This window comes from Sabethes cyaneus, chromosome 2 (genome assembly GCF_943734655.1).
Source record: "Sabethes cyaneus chromosome 2, idSabCyanKW18_F2, whole genome shotgun sequence".
Lineage (NCBI taxonomy): Eukaryota > Metazoa > Arthropoda > Insecta > Diptera > Culicidae > Sabethes > Sabethes cyaneus.
Window position 1 is genome coordinate 150,306,261 of NC_071354.1, and position 16,389 is coordinate 150,322,649.

The 16,389-nt window shown below is 42.5% G+C and overlaps 1 protein-coding gene across 5 annotated transcripts in view; it reads left to right on the forward strand.

The window, feature by feature from the left end:
* Positions 1–16,389, forward strand: part of LOC128738729 (rho-related BTB domain-containing protein 1) — an 84,898-nt gene that overhangs the window by 65,323 nt on the left and 3,186 nt on the right. For 2 of the 5 annotated variants that reach the window (XM_053834061.1, XM_053834062.1), the window contains exons 3-13: positions 1,545–1,648; positions 1,783–2,188; positions 2,251–2,432; positions 2,525–2,795; positions 2,937–3,074; positions 12,393–12,416; positions 13,138–13,251; positions 13,317–13,487; positions 13,554–13,796; positions 13,859–14,123; positions 14,761–14,959. In XM_053834061.1, coding sequence (XP_053690036.1) covers positions 1,545–1,648; positions 1,783–2,188; positions 2,251–2,432; positions 2,525–2,795; positions 2,937–3,074; positions 12,393–12,416; positions 13,138–13,251; positions 13,317–13,487; positions 13,554–13,796; positions 13,859–14,123; positions 14,761–14,936 — 2,094 coding nt within the window. In that variant the 3' untranslated portion in view covers positions 14,937–14,959. The remainder of the gene's footprint in view (positions 1–1,544; positions 1,649–1,782; positions 2,189–2,250; positions 2,433–2,524; positions 2,796–2,936; positions 3,075–12,392; positions 12,417–13,137; positions 13,252–13,316; positions 13,488–13,553; positions 13,797–13,858; positions 14,124–14,760; positions 14,960–16,389) is intronic. The other 3 variants (XM_053834063.1, XM_053834065.1, XM_053834064.1) reach the window with 3 other exon arrangements.

A 16,389-nucleotide genomic window follows, 5' to 3' on the forward strand; every position in this document is an offset into this window, starting at 1 on the left:
CCGGCTTGTTAGGTCAGCATCGTACCCCGAAGCTAACTGGGCCGACAAAACATAATTTTTGATATTTTCGCATGAAAATACTAACCATATAATGAAAAAGAAGCTTCCAGTATTAATAACTGTTCTATCGAAGTTATATAAAGCTTTATTACAGAGCCACAATCGACCGGCATTGAATAAATGTTCGAGCCAAGGTGCAGCCCAGAGACGCCATTTATTACCGGATTATTCCGAGTGTACCTAAAAACGAATTTTTCGTTGCCTCTATCGGATCGCACACAAAGTGAAAGCATATGCATCGGTGGGTGGCTCGATTTTCCTTCCCCTCCATGGGTGTTATTTATTGGCGAATACAGAAAGAGCGCCTGGAATACGACTATTTTTAGAACTCAATCGAATTTTTATGTTTTTACTTTGGTACCTACGCCATTTCATTCATTATTTGCGCGTCGTCAGGCGGTCTGACTGGATCTGGATGATGCGCGGTGGGGGCTAGGACGTATTTCCTTTTCCCATGTTTCCAAGTGGTATGTTGAAGTGTTCAACCAGGATGATAATGGTGGTGTTTTGCTCTGTCATGGTGTGTGATTGTGCGGCACCTGTGCTGTGCTGTGACAGTCTGGGTACGAGTATCTAAGATCAGTTCGACGCCATGTGACTGCCGTTGCAGTTGACTGAGATCTTCTTTTTGTCTTCCAATTGCCGTCGACCAAAGTGTGTTTGGTTGTCACGAGATTACGCTGTTCTGCTGATGAGCACTCGGAGCTCCAGACAATGATGCAGCATAGAAATCGTAGAAGAGTACGTGCAGTTTGCTCCTTTGTGTCTAGCTGGGATATACGTTTTCGTACAGCTTACTAATTTATTTCTTCTTGTACAAGTATTGGAGAAACTGTGGGCTGTCTTCTGATTCTATTGAAAAATTTATCTCATTCTCTTAAATGCTAGAAAAAAGTAAGAGGTTTAACAAAAACATCAAATTGGTTCAAAGCTATTTTTGTATTAGTAGATACCTAAATAAGGTTTATCCACTATCCACTCACCGTTTAATGTACACTGTTAAATTCTATCAAGTCTTAATAATACGGAAAGTTTTCTTACAAGTCAACCCCTCTATTGCCATTTAGCAAGATTTTAAATTTAATTTAATAGATTTCAAGTCTGCTAACTGCTGTATTACTTTTGATTAAGCCTTTTTGGTAAATGAAAATAAATTATGTATCTGTTATTAAAGCTAGCAGATCAAGCAAATTGTGGCATGTTTTTCCATGAATATTCTTCTAGCGCGTGTTTGTTTTTACGTCTGCATCAGCTGTAGGGGGGAACTTGAATTTATAAGGAATATAATTTACGCGGCTTCAGCAAATTACTAATAAGTACTACATTCACCGATTTCCACTGCTAGTCGGATAAGGAAGCGATTGCATCATCGCCTCCAGTGTCCACTGTGCGCTTATTTTCATCTCCCGCAACCGGTTGTTTATCGGCCATTGTCGTACCGAATGAATAATGGATCAAATTACTTCTCCCTTTGTGGTTTTCAGGTGCTGGAGCGATCATGGGAAATTGTAGACGGCGTCAACGTCTCGCTCAGACTATGGGACACTTTCGGTGACCATGACAAGGACCGACGGTTCGCTTATGGAAGGTAAGATTGATTTAATTATTCGTATCGGAAAAATAAAATACCTATTTATACAGCAATCGATATGTCTGAGAAAAAGATTGATAAGAGAGTAAAGTGAATGACTTTTCGATTGTGGTAATTTTTTGCTTTTACAGATCCGATGTGGTGTTGCTATGCTTTTCCATAGCAAATCCGGTGTCGCTGCGCCATTGTCGCGCCATGTGGTATCCGGAGATACGCAAATTCTGTCCAGATACGCCAGTGATTCTGGTGGGATGCAAGAATGATTTGCGGTATATGTACCGTGATGAGACTTATCTGTCCTACTTCGGCGATCGGAGCCCATTTGTTCGAGCAGCAAGAAAAAGTGATCTGGTCATGCCGGATGAAGCTCGGGCAGTGGCCAAAGAGCTTGGCGTTGCGTACTATGAAACAAGTGTGTTTACCTACTTTGGTGTGAATGAAGTATTTGAAAATGCAATCCGAGCCGCCTTGATAGCGCGGCGTGAGCATCGATTCTGGATGACTAATCTAAAACGGGTGCAGCGACCTCTGCTACAAGTGAGAATGGTGTAACTTTTCCGATATGCTTATGTTTCTCTTAAAATGCGCTTTTGTTGCAGGCTCCTTTCCGACCGCCAAAACCTCCACCACCGGAAGTAACGGTGATAACCGGTAGTCACACTAAAGATATGCTAAACATGTTCAATTCACAGTGCTACACAGATTTAGTATTAATTGTCGGTACTATACGTTTTTCCGTACATAGATTTATGTTAGCTAGTAGTTCTAATGCATTTCATAGGTTAGCATTGACCACCCGGGCGCCTGATGGGCGCGAAAGTCCTTTGAGCCAGTTGCAATACTAAACATGTTCTACCTGTTAAAATACCGTAGGTTACTAACGATGGACATCTCTGACATGGGTGCCCGCAGCAGCAGCGAGTCCAGTATGGTCAGTTCCACATTTGGCGAATCGACTACGGCCGACTTCAACGAGGACACCGAGTGTCTGATTCGAGCCGACCAGAACGCCCGGAATCCTAACAGGATGTGGGAGCAGCTGAAGCGACGATCCAGCTATCAAGCGCTGCCAACGGTAGAGCCGAAGAAAGATCTTTACCGGGAGCTGCACCATCCAGTTTTCCAAAGTATTAGGATATTCCAGGTATGTTAAAACCACCCAAAGCAACAGAACGGCTAATAGCGTGTTATTTTAAACATATGACAAGCATTTATTGCAAGTTCTTTCAGATTTGAAATTTACAATAGTTTATCTACATATTTATAATGCCTTACCCTTCTGTAGATCGAAAATGGAAAACACAGCTACACTCAAACGCAAACTATAGTAGCTGTGAGTAAGCTAATCACTCCTCAAGCAATGCAGCAGTGTTTAAAATTCATTTACACGGGAGCCATCGACCGGGAGTGCCTCGATTTGCAAGTAAGTGACCACTCGGTGGTTTTCAGTAGATATTGTCCATGATATGCAGTAAACTTCGATCATAGTCGCCACATTTCAACTTGCTATTTCTTTCATTTCTATATCTGCCTTTCGATACATTAAGTATCTACTCACCCTTCTAAAGTCCTTTACTCGTCACCAATTAATCAGTCATATATTACTAAACTCAATGAACTCATAGTCTATAGGTGTTTTAAACTAAATTTGTCTGTCTGCTTTATCGCATCAATTTCGTTTCACTGCTTCTTTCGTTTCTCACTAATCTTCACGTCAATAAATTTTTAAATTTCCTTTTGTAAGCTAAACACAATCTCAAAAAAAGGGAAAACCCAATCAATTTTTCGTTACAGAATTTCTAAATGCTTGCATCTTTACTTAGCTTTCCTTTCTCCTAGTGCATTTGTTTAATTTTCTTAATTCGTTCAACAGCTCATTTATTTTCTTCCTGTCCGACCCCTTTCGTTTTGTGAAAAACTACCGATCGAGATTAATTGATTTAGTAATTTTGTTGTGCCATGTTTGAAGTGTTGTTGCTATTCAGTTGTCAATGAAATCATTTGTGTTGTTCAGTTCATGTTTAGAGAGTAGATTGAACCATTTTCATGCATTCCTCAGCCATATATTCAACTTAACCATTATTAAGCATATAACCTCTACAAGCGTTTTAATGCAATTGGTACAATGTAAAACTGATGGTTCACGGAGCAATGCTTTTCAGATACTTTCAAGGATTGATGTGTGAAAAGTGGCAAACAAGCCCCATTGAGTTTCATCAACTTCCGATCTCACAGTTTACCGCGAACCGCGTTTGAGCAAACGATCTGTATTTAGTACACTACTGTTTGACGCAATTTTGCAGACAGCAATGCGTTCCGTGCTGCCCGCTTGTTTTCCCGCGATGCGCAGGATCGATCCGACGGACGGCTGATTAAACCGGAAAAATCTCAGTACCTTCACAATTTTCGGGAGATGATGCCGCCAGTTGGTGTGTCTGTTTCCCCCGATTATTTATTATCACTAGCTTTCGAAATTGCCATTGCACCCGGTGGCAGTCTATTTGCGTTTCGTTCGACCATTGAAAGTTTATGTTTTTGTTTTGATCCACGGAGGGTATTTGGAGGGCGAGTTCGATTGATTTTAAACATTTTTTTGATGTTAGCATATGCGCTTATGCTGTGCACTGGGTTGTGGGTAGATTTTTGCTGCATTTTGAAAATGCTTCGTGAAGATAGTTGAAGATAATTGTGAATTTAAAATCAGGTAAAGTCATTAGTTTATCTTAGCAGGAAATCTGAGATTGGGGAGCCATATGCCATTATTTACAATTATAAGCCCAGTCGATACCGTAGAGATTTTTTGTGACAATACGAATACATACTTTGTATTTTTACAAGGAGGGGCTTCCTTAAATAAGTCGGAAAAATTGGATTTTTTCAGAGTTGTGACGTATATATTACGAAATCCTTACCACCTAGAACGTTGCTTTCTTCTACAAAAATATACGCGAACACGAGATCTTAAAAGTTACTTGTGACATTTTACAGGATTTTCTCGCTAAGTGGAGTTTATCTGGACAAAATCTTTTTTGGTCTCAAATTTTTGGGTTCTACTCGTGTAAATCGTTCTTGTTCGCGCTAAAGTTGATTAGATAAATTAGATATGAAGTGAACATAGTCCGGTGGTATATGAAACCTTAGTGAACGGTTCAGAATTCATCCACCAGGTGGTGTACGTGTACCATTTTATAAATATTGGTCGCAGCTCGTAGTTAAATAAGTTGATGGCATGCAAGTATCTTGTCTTCGGCAAAATTGGTTAGATGGGCTAGATTCATTTTATGATAGACAGTTTAGCATAGTATTTAATCACCAGACGGCGGTAGTGTGCTTTTTGTTTTGATTTATTTATTGCGTATAAACATATTGTCTCGACAAGAGGTCGTCGTCTTCAATATTAATTTGCAAAATGAAACCAGTAACAAGTAATGCATCGATTAAGCCAGGATGTATTTTAAAACGGTCCGCAAAAATTGCATATAGTACCGGAAGAAAATGAATACATCACTAACGTCACCTGGCGAGTGAATTTTGCACCAAAATATTCAGAATAGAGCGACTATTTGAACAATTACATCTAGTCAGTATTCTAAGCTGCGACAAAAAAAAATTAAAAACAAACGGAACACAAATGCCACCTAGCGATCAAATTCTGAATCGCACTATTAGCCATAGGTTTGATCTGTCACAAGACCAAGACAAGACCATATTTGTATCGGTCCTATTTTTCCACGAGCAAGAACGATTTACACGAAGAAAATTCATAAATTTAAGACAAAAATAGTTGATTATTCTCGCATTAACACCACCTAGCGAGAAAATCCTGCAAAATGTCACAAGTAACTTCGAAGATCTCTCCTTTGCGCATATTTTTGTAGAAGGAAGCATCATTCTAGGTGGTAAGGATTTCGTGAAATAAACGTCATAAATCTAAAAAAAAACCAATTTTTCCAACTTATTTTTTACTAAAACCCCTCCTTGTAAAAGATCTCCCCCACCAAGTCGTTATTCATAATTTTATCATTTAGGGTTAACTTAGTCGTTGGTCACTATTTTCGCCTCCCCAAAATGCAGCGATTCTCCTCTCCCTTGTAGATTTGGTTGTTTGATAGGTAAACTGATGCTCGAATATTGGGTGTAAATATTGGACTAAACACTGTTTAGTCATGTTTGAGATTAAAAATCTCTATGCATTTGTGTAATATTTTTTTAACGTTTTCAACAACGGTGTTAATAAGATTCTGATTAAGGTTTACTAGCCCGTTCGGGTAGCTAATTGGAAGTTTGTTTTGGAGCCTTGCCACTGTCGGAGTGCCATAAAATATGCACCGAAGTCTTGGATCATCTTCTTAACACTTTATTATACTTGGTTCAGGCTTTCTTATATTCAGTTCGATACGAGGTAACTATATTATTATTGTTCGCTTCTTGTCCCTGTGATAGGAGAGTCGAAGTCCTAGCTTTTTTCTACATTGGATTGAAGGCTGGACTTCATCTGTTACCAGTACCCATATTCATTTGAGATCTGGGGTTTGCTGGTCCCGTAGCGGCCAAGTTGCTCAGTATCACACGTCAGAACGTGTAAAGACACAAACAGAAGAAGATGCAGCGAAACCAAATCTTCCGGGTTCCGGGAGAAAATGCGCTGCCTGGAAGAGCAGGAATATGCAGAATTCGACAGCTGCGTCGTTCTCAGAAAACGCAAAAGTTCTACCAAAAACTGAACGGATGCCGTAAAGGCTTTGTGCCGTGAGCCGAAATGTGTCGGGATAAGAATGGCAGTATTCTGACGGACTCTGTGAGGTGACCGATAGGTGGAAGCAGCACTTCGACGCACACCTGAATTGCGCCGAGGCGGAGAATCATAGTGGCGGGGAAAGCGATTTCGACGGTGCAACGAACGGGAAAAAGATGCAGCCCCAATGATAGGGGAAGTTAAAGAGCCTAAAGAACAACTAACTCTAGTTGGGAAAGATGGCATCGAAGCGGAGTTTATTAAAATGGGACCAGAAAAGCTGGCCGTTTGTATGTACATGCATATTGTTAGAATTTGGGACACGGAATGCATTGTATGCTGCTCTGAAATCCACGAAAATATGATGCGTGGGCACGTTGTACTCTCGACATTTCTGGAGGATTTTTCGGAGAGTAAAAATTTGATCCGTAGTATCACGGGCCCCAATAAAGCCCGCTTGATACTGCGCTACGAATTCTCTTGCTATTGGAGATTGAAGACGCAACCAAATCTGGGAGAACTCCTTGTAGGCGGCGTTGACCAGCGTAACGCCGCGGTAATTACAACAATCTAGCCGATCGCCCTTTTTGTAGATGGGACAGACTACACCTTCCATCCACTCTTCCGGTAGTTTCTCCTCCTCCCGAATTTTTGAAATTATCCAGTTAAGTACCGTTGCTAGCTGTTCATGGCTATTTTTGAAGAGTTCTGCGGGTAGTTGGTCCTTTCTGACGGCTCTATTATTCTTCACCTGATCGATTTTTCGTCAGATCTCTTCGAGTTCGGTAGCCGGAACTTTGTTGTAGTTTGTAGGCACTCCTAGGTTAACTACCGTTACGTCTCCTTCTGTATACCGCTGTTGAGATGCTCATCGAAGAACTGCTTCCAACTACCGATCACCTCGCGCTCGTTTGGAATTAGATCCCTTCCCTCGTCCCTACACATGTCATGTTTAGAAGTGTAGCCCTTACGAGTGGTGAACCAATTCTCGTGAAACTTGTGCGTGTCGTTAGCCCAGAGTAGTAGTTCCTGCTCCTTACGATCCCTGTCCCCCTTCTGGTGCTGTTTCTTATTCAGGATCGTGGTCAACTCATTCCACGCTCGTTGATACTTGCTCAAATTTTTCCAAGCTCTTTTTCTCCCTCTATCGATTGTTGGCATTCCCCGTCAAACTAATATTTTCGTGCGCTCGAGCTTTCCTCATCTAGCACCGCGGTTGCGGCCTCGTTGACGGCCCAGTGTATCATATTCCATCTGTTTTTTCGAGGGTTGAAGTATTTAGCTCCACAGAGGAAGGCAGAGCTTCATCCAGTACGCGCGTCTAGTTTTCGGCAACTCTGATTACCAACGATCTGATTACCGGTAACGGTCTGATTACCGAATATTTAACCGAGGGGAGGCTGGTAAACGGCTGAATAATGCGTACCGTCGGTGTCTTGTGCACGTGCAGGCATAAAATAGACCATACAGTGGTTCATAGCCTCTTATTCAGCAACTCCTATTCCTACCTCCTCGTGGTACCAGCCGGGATACGAGCAACTTTGGTGGAGATCGGGTGACCAACCCCGGTGGAAGCCAAGGTCGTATGCTGACAGGAAAGGAGGGCTCTTTCGAGCTTCGTTGGCCCTCCGGCGAAACAGGGGGTTGGTCTAGCAGGCTTTGCAAGCCGTCACCGCGAAAAATACTAAAGCACGGAACGAAGAACAAATAAATTCTTACTGGAACAATCGGAATAGACCCACGCGACGAAAAAGGACTATGGATTGGAAACTCGGGACGTGGAACTACCGATCTCTTAGCTTCCAAGGGAGCACTCGAGTGCTCCCGACGTATTGAAGAGCCGCAAGTTTGACATCGTAGCGCTGCAGGAGGTGTGCTGGAAGAGCTCAACGGTACGTACGTTCAGACATACCATCTACCAGAGCTGCGGCAACACACACAAGCTGGGTACAGCTTTCATAGTGATGGGCGAGATGTGGAAACGGGTGATTGGGGGGTGGCCAATCAATCCTCGAATGTGCAGGTTGAGAATCAAGGGCCGATTCTTCAATATAAGCATCATCAACGTGCACAGCCCTCACCGCAGAAGTACCGATGACGACAAGGATGAACTCTACGCGTAGTTGGAGAGTGAATACGACTGCTGCCAAAAACATGATATCAAGATCGTCATCGGGGACTTCAATGCTCAGGTCGGCCTGGAGGAGGAATACAAACTGGTGATTGGAAGGTTCAGTGCACACCAGCGGACCAATGAAATGGGCCTAAGACTTATCGACTTTGCCGCCTCCTCGAATATGGCCGTACGTAGTACCTTTTTCCAGCACAGAATCCATCACAAGTACACCTGGAGGTCACCAAATCAGACAGAATCACAGATAGACCACGTTTTGATCGACAGTCAGCACTTCTCAGACATTATCGACGTCAGATCCTATCGAAGCGCTAACGTTGACTCGGACCACTACCTAGTGATGGTTAAGATGCGCCCAAGACTCTTCGTTGTGAACAACATTCGGTACCGACGCCAGCCTTGGTTAGATCTCGCGCGGCTGAAGCAGCCAGACGTCGCCGCAAACTACGCGCATTCACTCGAAGCTGCGCTGCCGGAAGAGGACGAGCTGGACGAAACCCCTCTTGAGAACTGTTGGAACACTATCAAAACAGCCATCAGTAGTGTAGCGGAAAGCTCCATCGGGCATCGGGCAACCAATCGGGCGGAACGATTGGTTTGACGATGAATGAAGGAGGGTGACGGATGAGGAGAACGCTGCGTAGGCGGCCAAGATGCGCAGTGCCACACGTCAGAACGTGGAAAGACACAAACAGAAGAAGATGCAGCGAAACTAAATCTTTCGGGAGAAAATGCGCTACCTGGAAGAGCAGGAATATGCAGAGTTGGAGTGGCTGCATCGTTCTCAGGAAACGCGAAAGTTCTACCAGAAACTGAACGAATCCCGCAAAGGCTTTGTGCCGCGAGCCGAAATGTGTCGGGATAAGACTGGCAGTATTCTGACGGACGATCGTGAGGTTACCGATAGGTGGAAGCATCACTTCGACGAACACCTGAATGGCGCCCAGGCGGAGAACCATGGCGGCGGGGAAAGCAATTTCGACGGTGCAACAAACGGGGAAGAGGTGCCAGCCCAACGATAGGCGCAGTTAAGGAGGCCATCATGCAGCTAAAGAACAACAAGTCAGCTGGAAAAGATGGCATCGTAGCGGAGCTTATTAAAATGGGACCAGAAAAATTGGCCGTTTGTCTATATCGACTAATTGTTAGAATTTGGGATACGGAACAGCTACCGGAGGAGTGGAAAGATGGGGTTATCTGCCCGATCTATAAAAAGGGCGACAATTTGGACTGTGAGCACTATCGAGCGATCACCGTTCTCAATGCCGCCCATAAAGTGCTGTCTTAAATCATTTTCTGCCGTCTATCACCAATTGCGAATAGATTTGTGAGAACTTATCAAGCCGGCTTCGTCGAAGGTCGGTCTACAACGGATCAAATATTTACACTGCGGCAAATTTTCCAAAAGGGCCGTGAATACAGAGTTCCCACGCACCATTTATTTGTTGACTTCAAAGCCGCATATGATACCATCGACCGGAAAGAGCTATGGAAAATCATGGACGAGAACAGCTTCCCCAGGAAGCTCATCAAACTGTTTAAATCTACGATGGATGGCACACAGTGCTGTGTTCGGATTTCGGGTGGATTGTCAAGTTCATTCGAATCACACAGAGGGTTTCGTCAATATGATGGTCTTTCATGCCTGCTGTTCAACATAGCGCTACAAGGTGTTATGAACCGAGCGGATATCAACACGCGGGGCACGATATTCAACAAATCTAGTCAATTCGTCAATTCGCCCTGTACAAGACGCTTATTAGACCGGCTGTTCTCTGCGGGCATGAAACATGGACAATGCTCGAGGAGGACCTGCGAGTGCTCGGAGTTTTCGAACGACGACTGCTAAGAACGTTCTTCGGCGGTGTACAGGAGAACGGAGTATGGAGGCGGAGGATGAACCATGAATTCGCACAGCTTTATGGCGAACCCAGTATCCAGAAGGTGGCTAAAGCTGGACGGATACGATGGGCAGGACATGTTGCAAGAATGCCGGACAACTACCCTGCAAAGACGGTGTTCGCCTCAAATCCGGTAGGAACAAGACGACCAGCAGCGCAGCGAGCAAGATGGTTAGACCAGGTGGAGCGAGATCTGGCGGAGAGTACTCGGTGTCCGAGGAATTGGAGAGCGGTAGCCCTCAACCGAGTTACATGGAGAAACTTTGTTCAACAGGCTTTGTCCTAGGACGGCAAGCCACCTAAGTAAGTAAGTTAACCGAGGGGAGCGGCTTTGTCACGAAGTATAAACCGTTGATAGTTTTGGGCGCAAATGTACTGCTACTAGATAATGGCCCAAGTCGATATTACCATCACGTAGGGAGCGTACTTTGGTGATGTTCGAGAAAAACCGGCAGTCGATATGGTTTAAGGTTCATTGGTCACGTGATCTTCAGGTGACCTTGTGGAATGAAGGTGCTTCTGATCACCAAACCTCGGGAAGCTGCAAAGTAGATGCACCGTTGGCCGTTATCGTTCGTGTCGGTGTGCAGGCTATGAGGCGCAAACACCGGTCTATACATTGCTTCTGGTCGTTCATATTCCCGACGACGATCTTGATGTCCCGTGGCGAGCATCTGTTGTACGTTGCCTCTAGCTGCGCATTCGTGGTTTCAAAGTGAAAAAAATGACATACAAAACTGCTCGCCAAGTCGGGCTACTTTCAAACTTTCTGGGAATAAACTACAACATTAGGGTTAGGTTAAGTTATTAAGGTTATTGAATCTCCTTTCCATAGCCGAATATCCGCTCCTTGACCTTGACACTATTCATAGGGTTTGTGCATCTGTGTAACCGAATTCGACCTACTGTTTCTTCAGATCAGCTAATTCTATCTCCAACACTTTTTGTGTTTTACGAAGTGTGACCAAAAACTTAATCAGGCTAAGTTCCGACGCGTTCTGTGGGTTGCCGTCTCTTAGTAATAAACCGAGATTGTTATCACCAGTCTAACACCGGCCATACGTGATGGCAGGAAAGGTCCGACCAAAACAGCGTCTCGTCTCCGTGAGACCGCAGCAAGCGGAGCAGATGCTTCTGGAGGCACTCGTTCCGGCATAGTTCTCCGTTGAAAGTACCCGTAGTGATGTCCGACCTACCAAACCAAGAACGGCCGATGCTTAAGCAGATTCAACAACTTTCTTATATTCACCAGGTGAGCTTCACTTCGATTTCTTGTCACTGCCTGACCGCTGGTGGGTTGTCTGGATCTTCTTGAGTGACTTCACTCGACACATCGTTCCATGGGTTTTAGTTATACAATGGTTGGATAAGCTACTTTTAAACAAAAGTTTTTGTTGGGAACTGTCTTCCTTTTAGAATTTTAGAGGCTAAGCACCCTCTACTTTAGTTTTTATATAACAGTTTTAGTTTCATTCAAAGCTGTTACTGCAGGAATCGATCGTTGCAGGTTGAGTCTCGGGTTTGCCTGATTCTATTTTATCCTTGTTCTGAGATAACTTTCTCTAGAAAAACTTTTCGTTTTTAAAATGCTTTTAATTCTACTATTACGAAATTCACAAAATAGTCACTTGACAAATAATTCGTAAACAAAATCTTCAATAATAAATAGTTTGTAAAACAAAATATTCACTGGCACAAACATTTTGCACATACGTATTTCGGTTGTTTGCAACCTTCCGCGGTGCTCTGGTGTTTCTCACCAAATTTTGATTCTACACAATAATTCTATATACCCAACAACTACCGATAAATTACAAAAAAAGTATCTGAAAAGCATGCTCAACAAGAAATCGCGGACAAAATTATCAACAAACAGCAAACCAACACCGACAAAACCTATATTTTTCTGACCACTCTTTGGTTTCGTTTTTCTTATGACCGTGTATTTTCTCAACTTGTTTTTTATCGCAGACGGCTACAATAGGATTAATACTGGTAAATAATTATTGTACAAGAAAGTATATTTTGTTCATTGGTTACATGAGTTGGATTACTTTTCCTAACGTAAGAATTATATTAGTATAATAGTCTAGCGAACAGTTGGGTCAGCAAGCAGTCCCACAGGGACAAACCGCTAGCTCACTATTGGTACCTAAAGCATTGGAACGAACATGCTTACAGAAAGTAAAATCATAGTTATAATATTAACAGAATAGTAAACTAAGCTGCTAAGTTTGTCCCGTTATGTATGTTAATGTTGATTGCAACGTCGTTTTGGTCAAAATATGAAATGCTTACATTTGGTTGGCTGCTCTCTATTTTTCACTTCGGTTTTCTTCTATTTGTGTTACTCTCTTACTGTTGAAAAAATATCTCAGATAATTTTTTTATGAAATTGATATCAACTACTAACATCCTTTTTTGTGGTTATTTTACGTTGATGTTCCTATTACCGTTTTACAAACCGAAATTTCAATGCTAAAATATTATTTTACTGTTTTGAACTATCCAAAATTCCAATTTATTGTGGTACTGAACTCCTCATAATCTAATGCCTTTTGGTTATTCGAATAACACTAAATAGCACTAATATTTTTCCAAACACCAGTTCTTCTAACTTTAGATTATAATGTTTCGCTTTATTTTATTCGAGAATTTAGAATCATTTTTCTTCTAACCGAGCGAAAATATTTATTCATTCGTTTGTCTATCTTAGGAAATACGGCAAGCAGCCGAATTCTTGGAACTCCCTCAACTGATGGTACTTTTGTCGAACACGCAAGCAAACCAGAGTTTCATGAACGATGAAACCCTACAGCACTATTCTACGGTTAGTTGCAGCCTTTCCGTCTCAAAACACATGTGTTAACATGTTTTTTCCTTGTTTTTTTTCAGTGCATGAAGCAAAACCTAGAGAAATATTGTGTTCAGAATGGGATCTTCGGAGATATAACGTTCGAGCTGGACGATGGACACATGAAGGCTCACCGGGCCATGTTGGTAGCACGGTGCGATGTCATGAAGGCGATGTTGAACGGGGACTTCCGTGAAGCCCATGCCAACTTGGTAATTCGTCATTTGTCAGCCAGCTAGTGACTTGGAATGTAACCAATTGCTTATTGGCTATTGCAGATTGTACTTCCAGGCGTAACCGAATACACATTCCACAAGTTGTTGTGCTATCTTTACACGGATGAGATACCGCCGATTTCAGCGGACAAATGTTTGAACCTTCTAGAACTAGCGAACAGACTGTGCTTACCACGATTACTGAATTTGGTCGAATGTCGAGTTATAGAAGATCTCACGAGGATGTCACAGAATGAAACCAGTGAAGCTGTTGAGCATTGTTTGAGGTTACTGGAACCGGTGAAGGTACGTTTGAATTGCTATAAATTTTAAAACAGATGCATAATGGAATATGTTTTGAATTTTAGCTCCATAATGCGCATCAATTAGCCGAGTGGTGCATGTCGTATCTTTGTGTGAATTACAACAGCATTTGCAAGCTATCTCCGAGGAGTTTGAAGGGCCTGCATCCGGATAACCAAGACTACCTACGAGAGCATCGATGGCCTCCGGTGTGGTATTTGAAAGACTATGATTACTATCAGCGGTGTATGAATGAGCTCAATCGCGAACTGAATAATGGGAAGAAAGACTGTACGGCAGATGACAAAGGTTGTCTATGCTTTTCTGGAGGTAAATAACCTGCATACATTCGGTCCTTAAACAATAAATTGCATAACTGGTTATGTAAATTTCTACTGAATTGTTCGGAAATGAACAAAGCGTGTGTAGGAATTTACAACACCGTATTCCAAATTCGTTTATTGGTATTTGTCAATTTTTCCAACCTATGAATTTTGATAACCTTTGGAGTCATTCACGCACAATCATTTGAAATTTGAGTTCGCTGCATTTCATTGCATATCCGCCGAACTTCCTTGCATGTTTAATCCTTTAGTTATTGAACTAAAAATTATGCAAAAACCAATAAACAACGTATTTCAGTAGAAGTATATAATTTAAACATAGCTTCCAATGCACCGTGCTAGTTGAGTTAATTTTGTGTTTTACTTTTGCATCCCTGTTTCTTTCTCCTTATTTTATGTCGTCATTTCTTTTCTTTGAAATGTATTCTCTTACACTTTCCCATGCCTTTTCGCGATTTCCATACCGAACATGTTCATCATTGCATCCCCGTTCCCTTTTGCACCCTGTTACCATTACAAATTCGTCGATGCATCCGCCTATTGATTACCGGCTGGTTCCCGCCCTGCACAAACCCTATCCAATCACAACCCGCGCGTTTACACATGCAACCTATTGGGAAAAGTGTTTTTCTGGCTACTAGGTAAATCGAAACGCTCGGCAGCGGCAGCCAAGTCGACACTGCAAACTGCAATCACCGCCAGTTCAGAGCACCAGGACGTGGTCAGCACCAGTCTGTTCCAGTCCAATGCCAACTCAGTGAACCAGCTTGATCCGGAACATGACGGAGCGGATCTCTGACATTTGGCTGACGGACCCTGGAGGTTAGTTGCAAAATTGTATTTCGATAATTAAATGAATGTTCTACTTTGCGTTACCTTCGGTTGAATTAACGGGTTAAAGTTTTTCAATTTGTTTGAAACGTATTTATCTTATGTGCCTTACAACCAAAAATCAAAATGTATTTAATTTATTATTGCTCATATATTATTATCTAGTATTCTATTATCTAACATTAACAAAAATTTATAGAACGCACTTTGTGTTTTGCCGTACAAAACGTATCTGCCACTTACTATGAAATGTAAATGGAAAGAATCATTGTCGTTACAGTTTGATACATTTAGGATTTGGGACATTTAGGACATTTAGGATTTGGCCGTTTAAATATTTCAAGCAGTCGTCTCCATTTAACTCGGTCTTGGACCACTCGTCGCCAATTTCTCAGACGTCTAGGAAATCACAAATCAACTTTCACTCGATCGAGTTATCTCGCATGTTGGACCTCTTTGTCCTTGGTCCCAGTGGGGCTATCGAGAAGAAAACGATTTCTAACACACTATCGTCCAGTATACGTACGACATATCTGTCCCAATATAACCTCCCGATCAGGCGTATATTGGAATTGTCCCCAAGCAATGCATGTACCTCGCAAGGTATCTGTCTCCGCCATTCTCCGCTTTCGATTTGTACTCCACCACAGAACAGAAGTGGAAGTCCGAACGATTCGGCGATCAAAACTGGTAACCGAGTCTTTTTTGTTTTTATTTTTCTTTGGGAAGGTTTTCGCATAGAAGCGAATAACAGCAATATAAGCAGAACGCTCGCTGCCAATCGCATAGCAGCTTTCACATGCTTTCGTGTGCATTCGTATGCGTTCGTGTGTTTTCGTGGAAAAAAGTGACTCGCTTCCGCCAGGTTCGCTAGTATCTGTAGAAAGTAGCATGTACGTGTTTGGATTTCTACTTCCACTTCTGTTCTGTGACTCCACCTTAGATCGCCCGCAGCACCTTTCACTCGAACACGGCAAGGGCACGCATATCTGCCATGAACAGCATTACTACTTCAACCATATAATGAACTGCCGGTCTTATGAGAGTTTTATGCATTGTTAACTCCGTACCGTGACTCGTGAGCGGTGTGTGCTTCTTGATCATAGCGTTTTGTGAGGGACAAAGTAAGATTTCCTTTTTGCATGCATCGCTAAAGGAATTTGGTCCCGTGGGCTCTCCCTTCCCGTAATAAAGTCTTCTATGTGAACGATTATCGATCAATTTTTCAAATTTTTACTAAATGACAAACGACTCTTTCGGTCCACTCCTGCGGCAACGTCTCATCCTTTCAGATATTGGAAATTTCTTAGTGTATTACCATTACTAGCTTTTCTGTCGGGTTTGTAGAGCTCTGCTGTCATTCCGTCATGCTGCTTTGTTAGTTTCCAACTTTCCATTTAATCGCTTGGAGATCTGAGGCG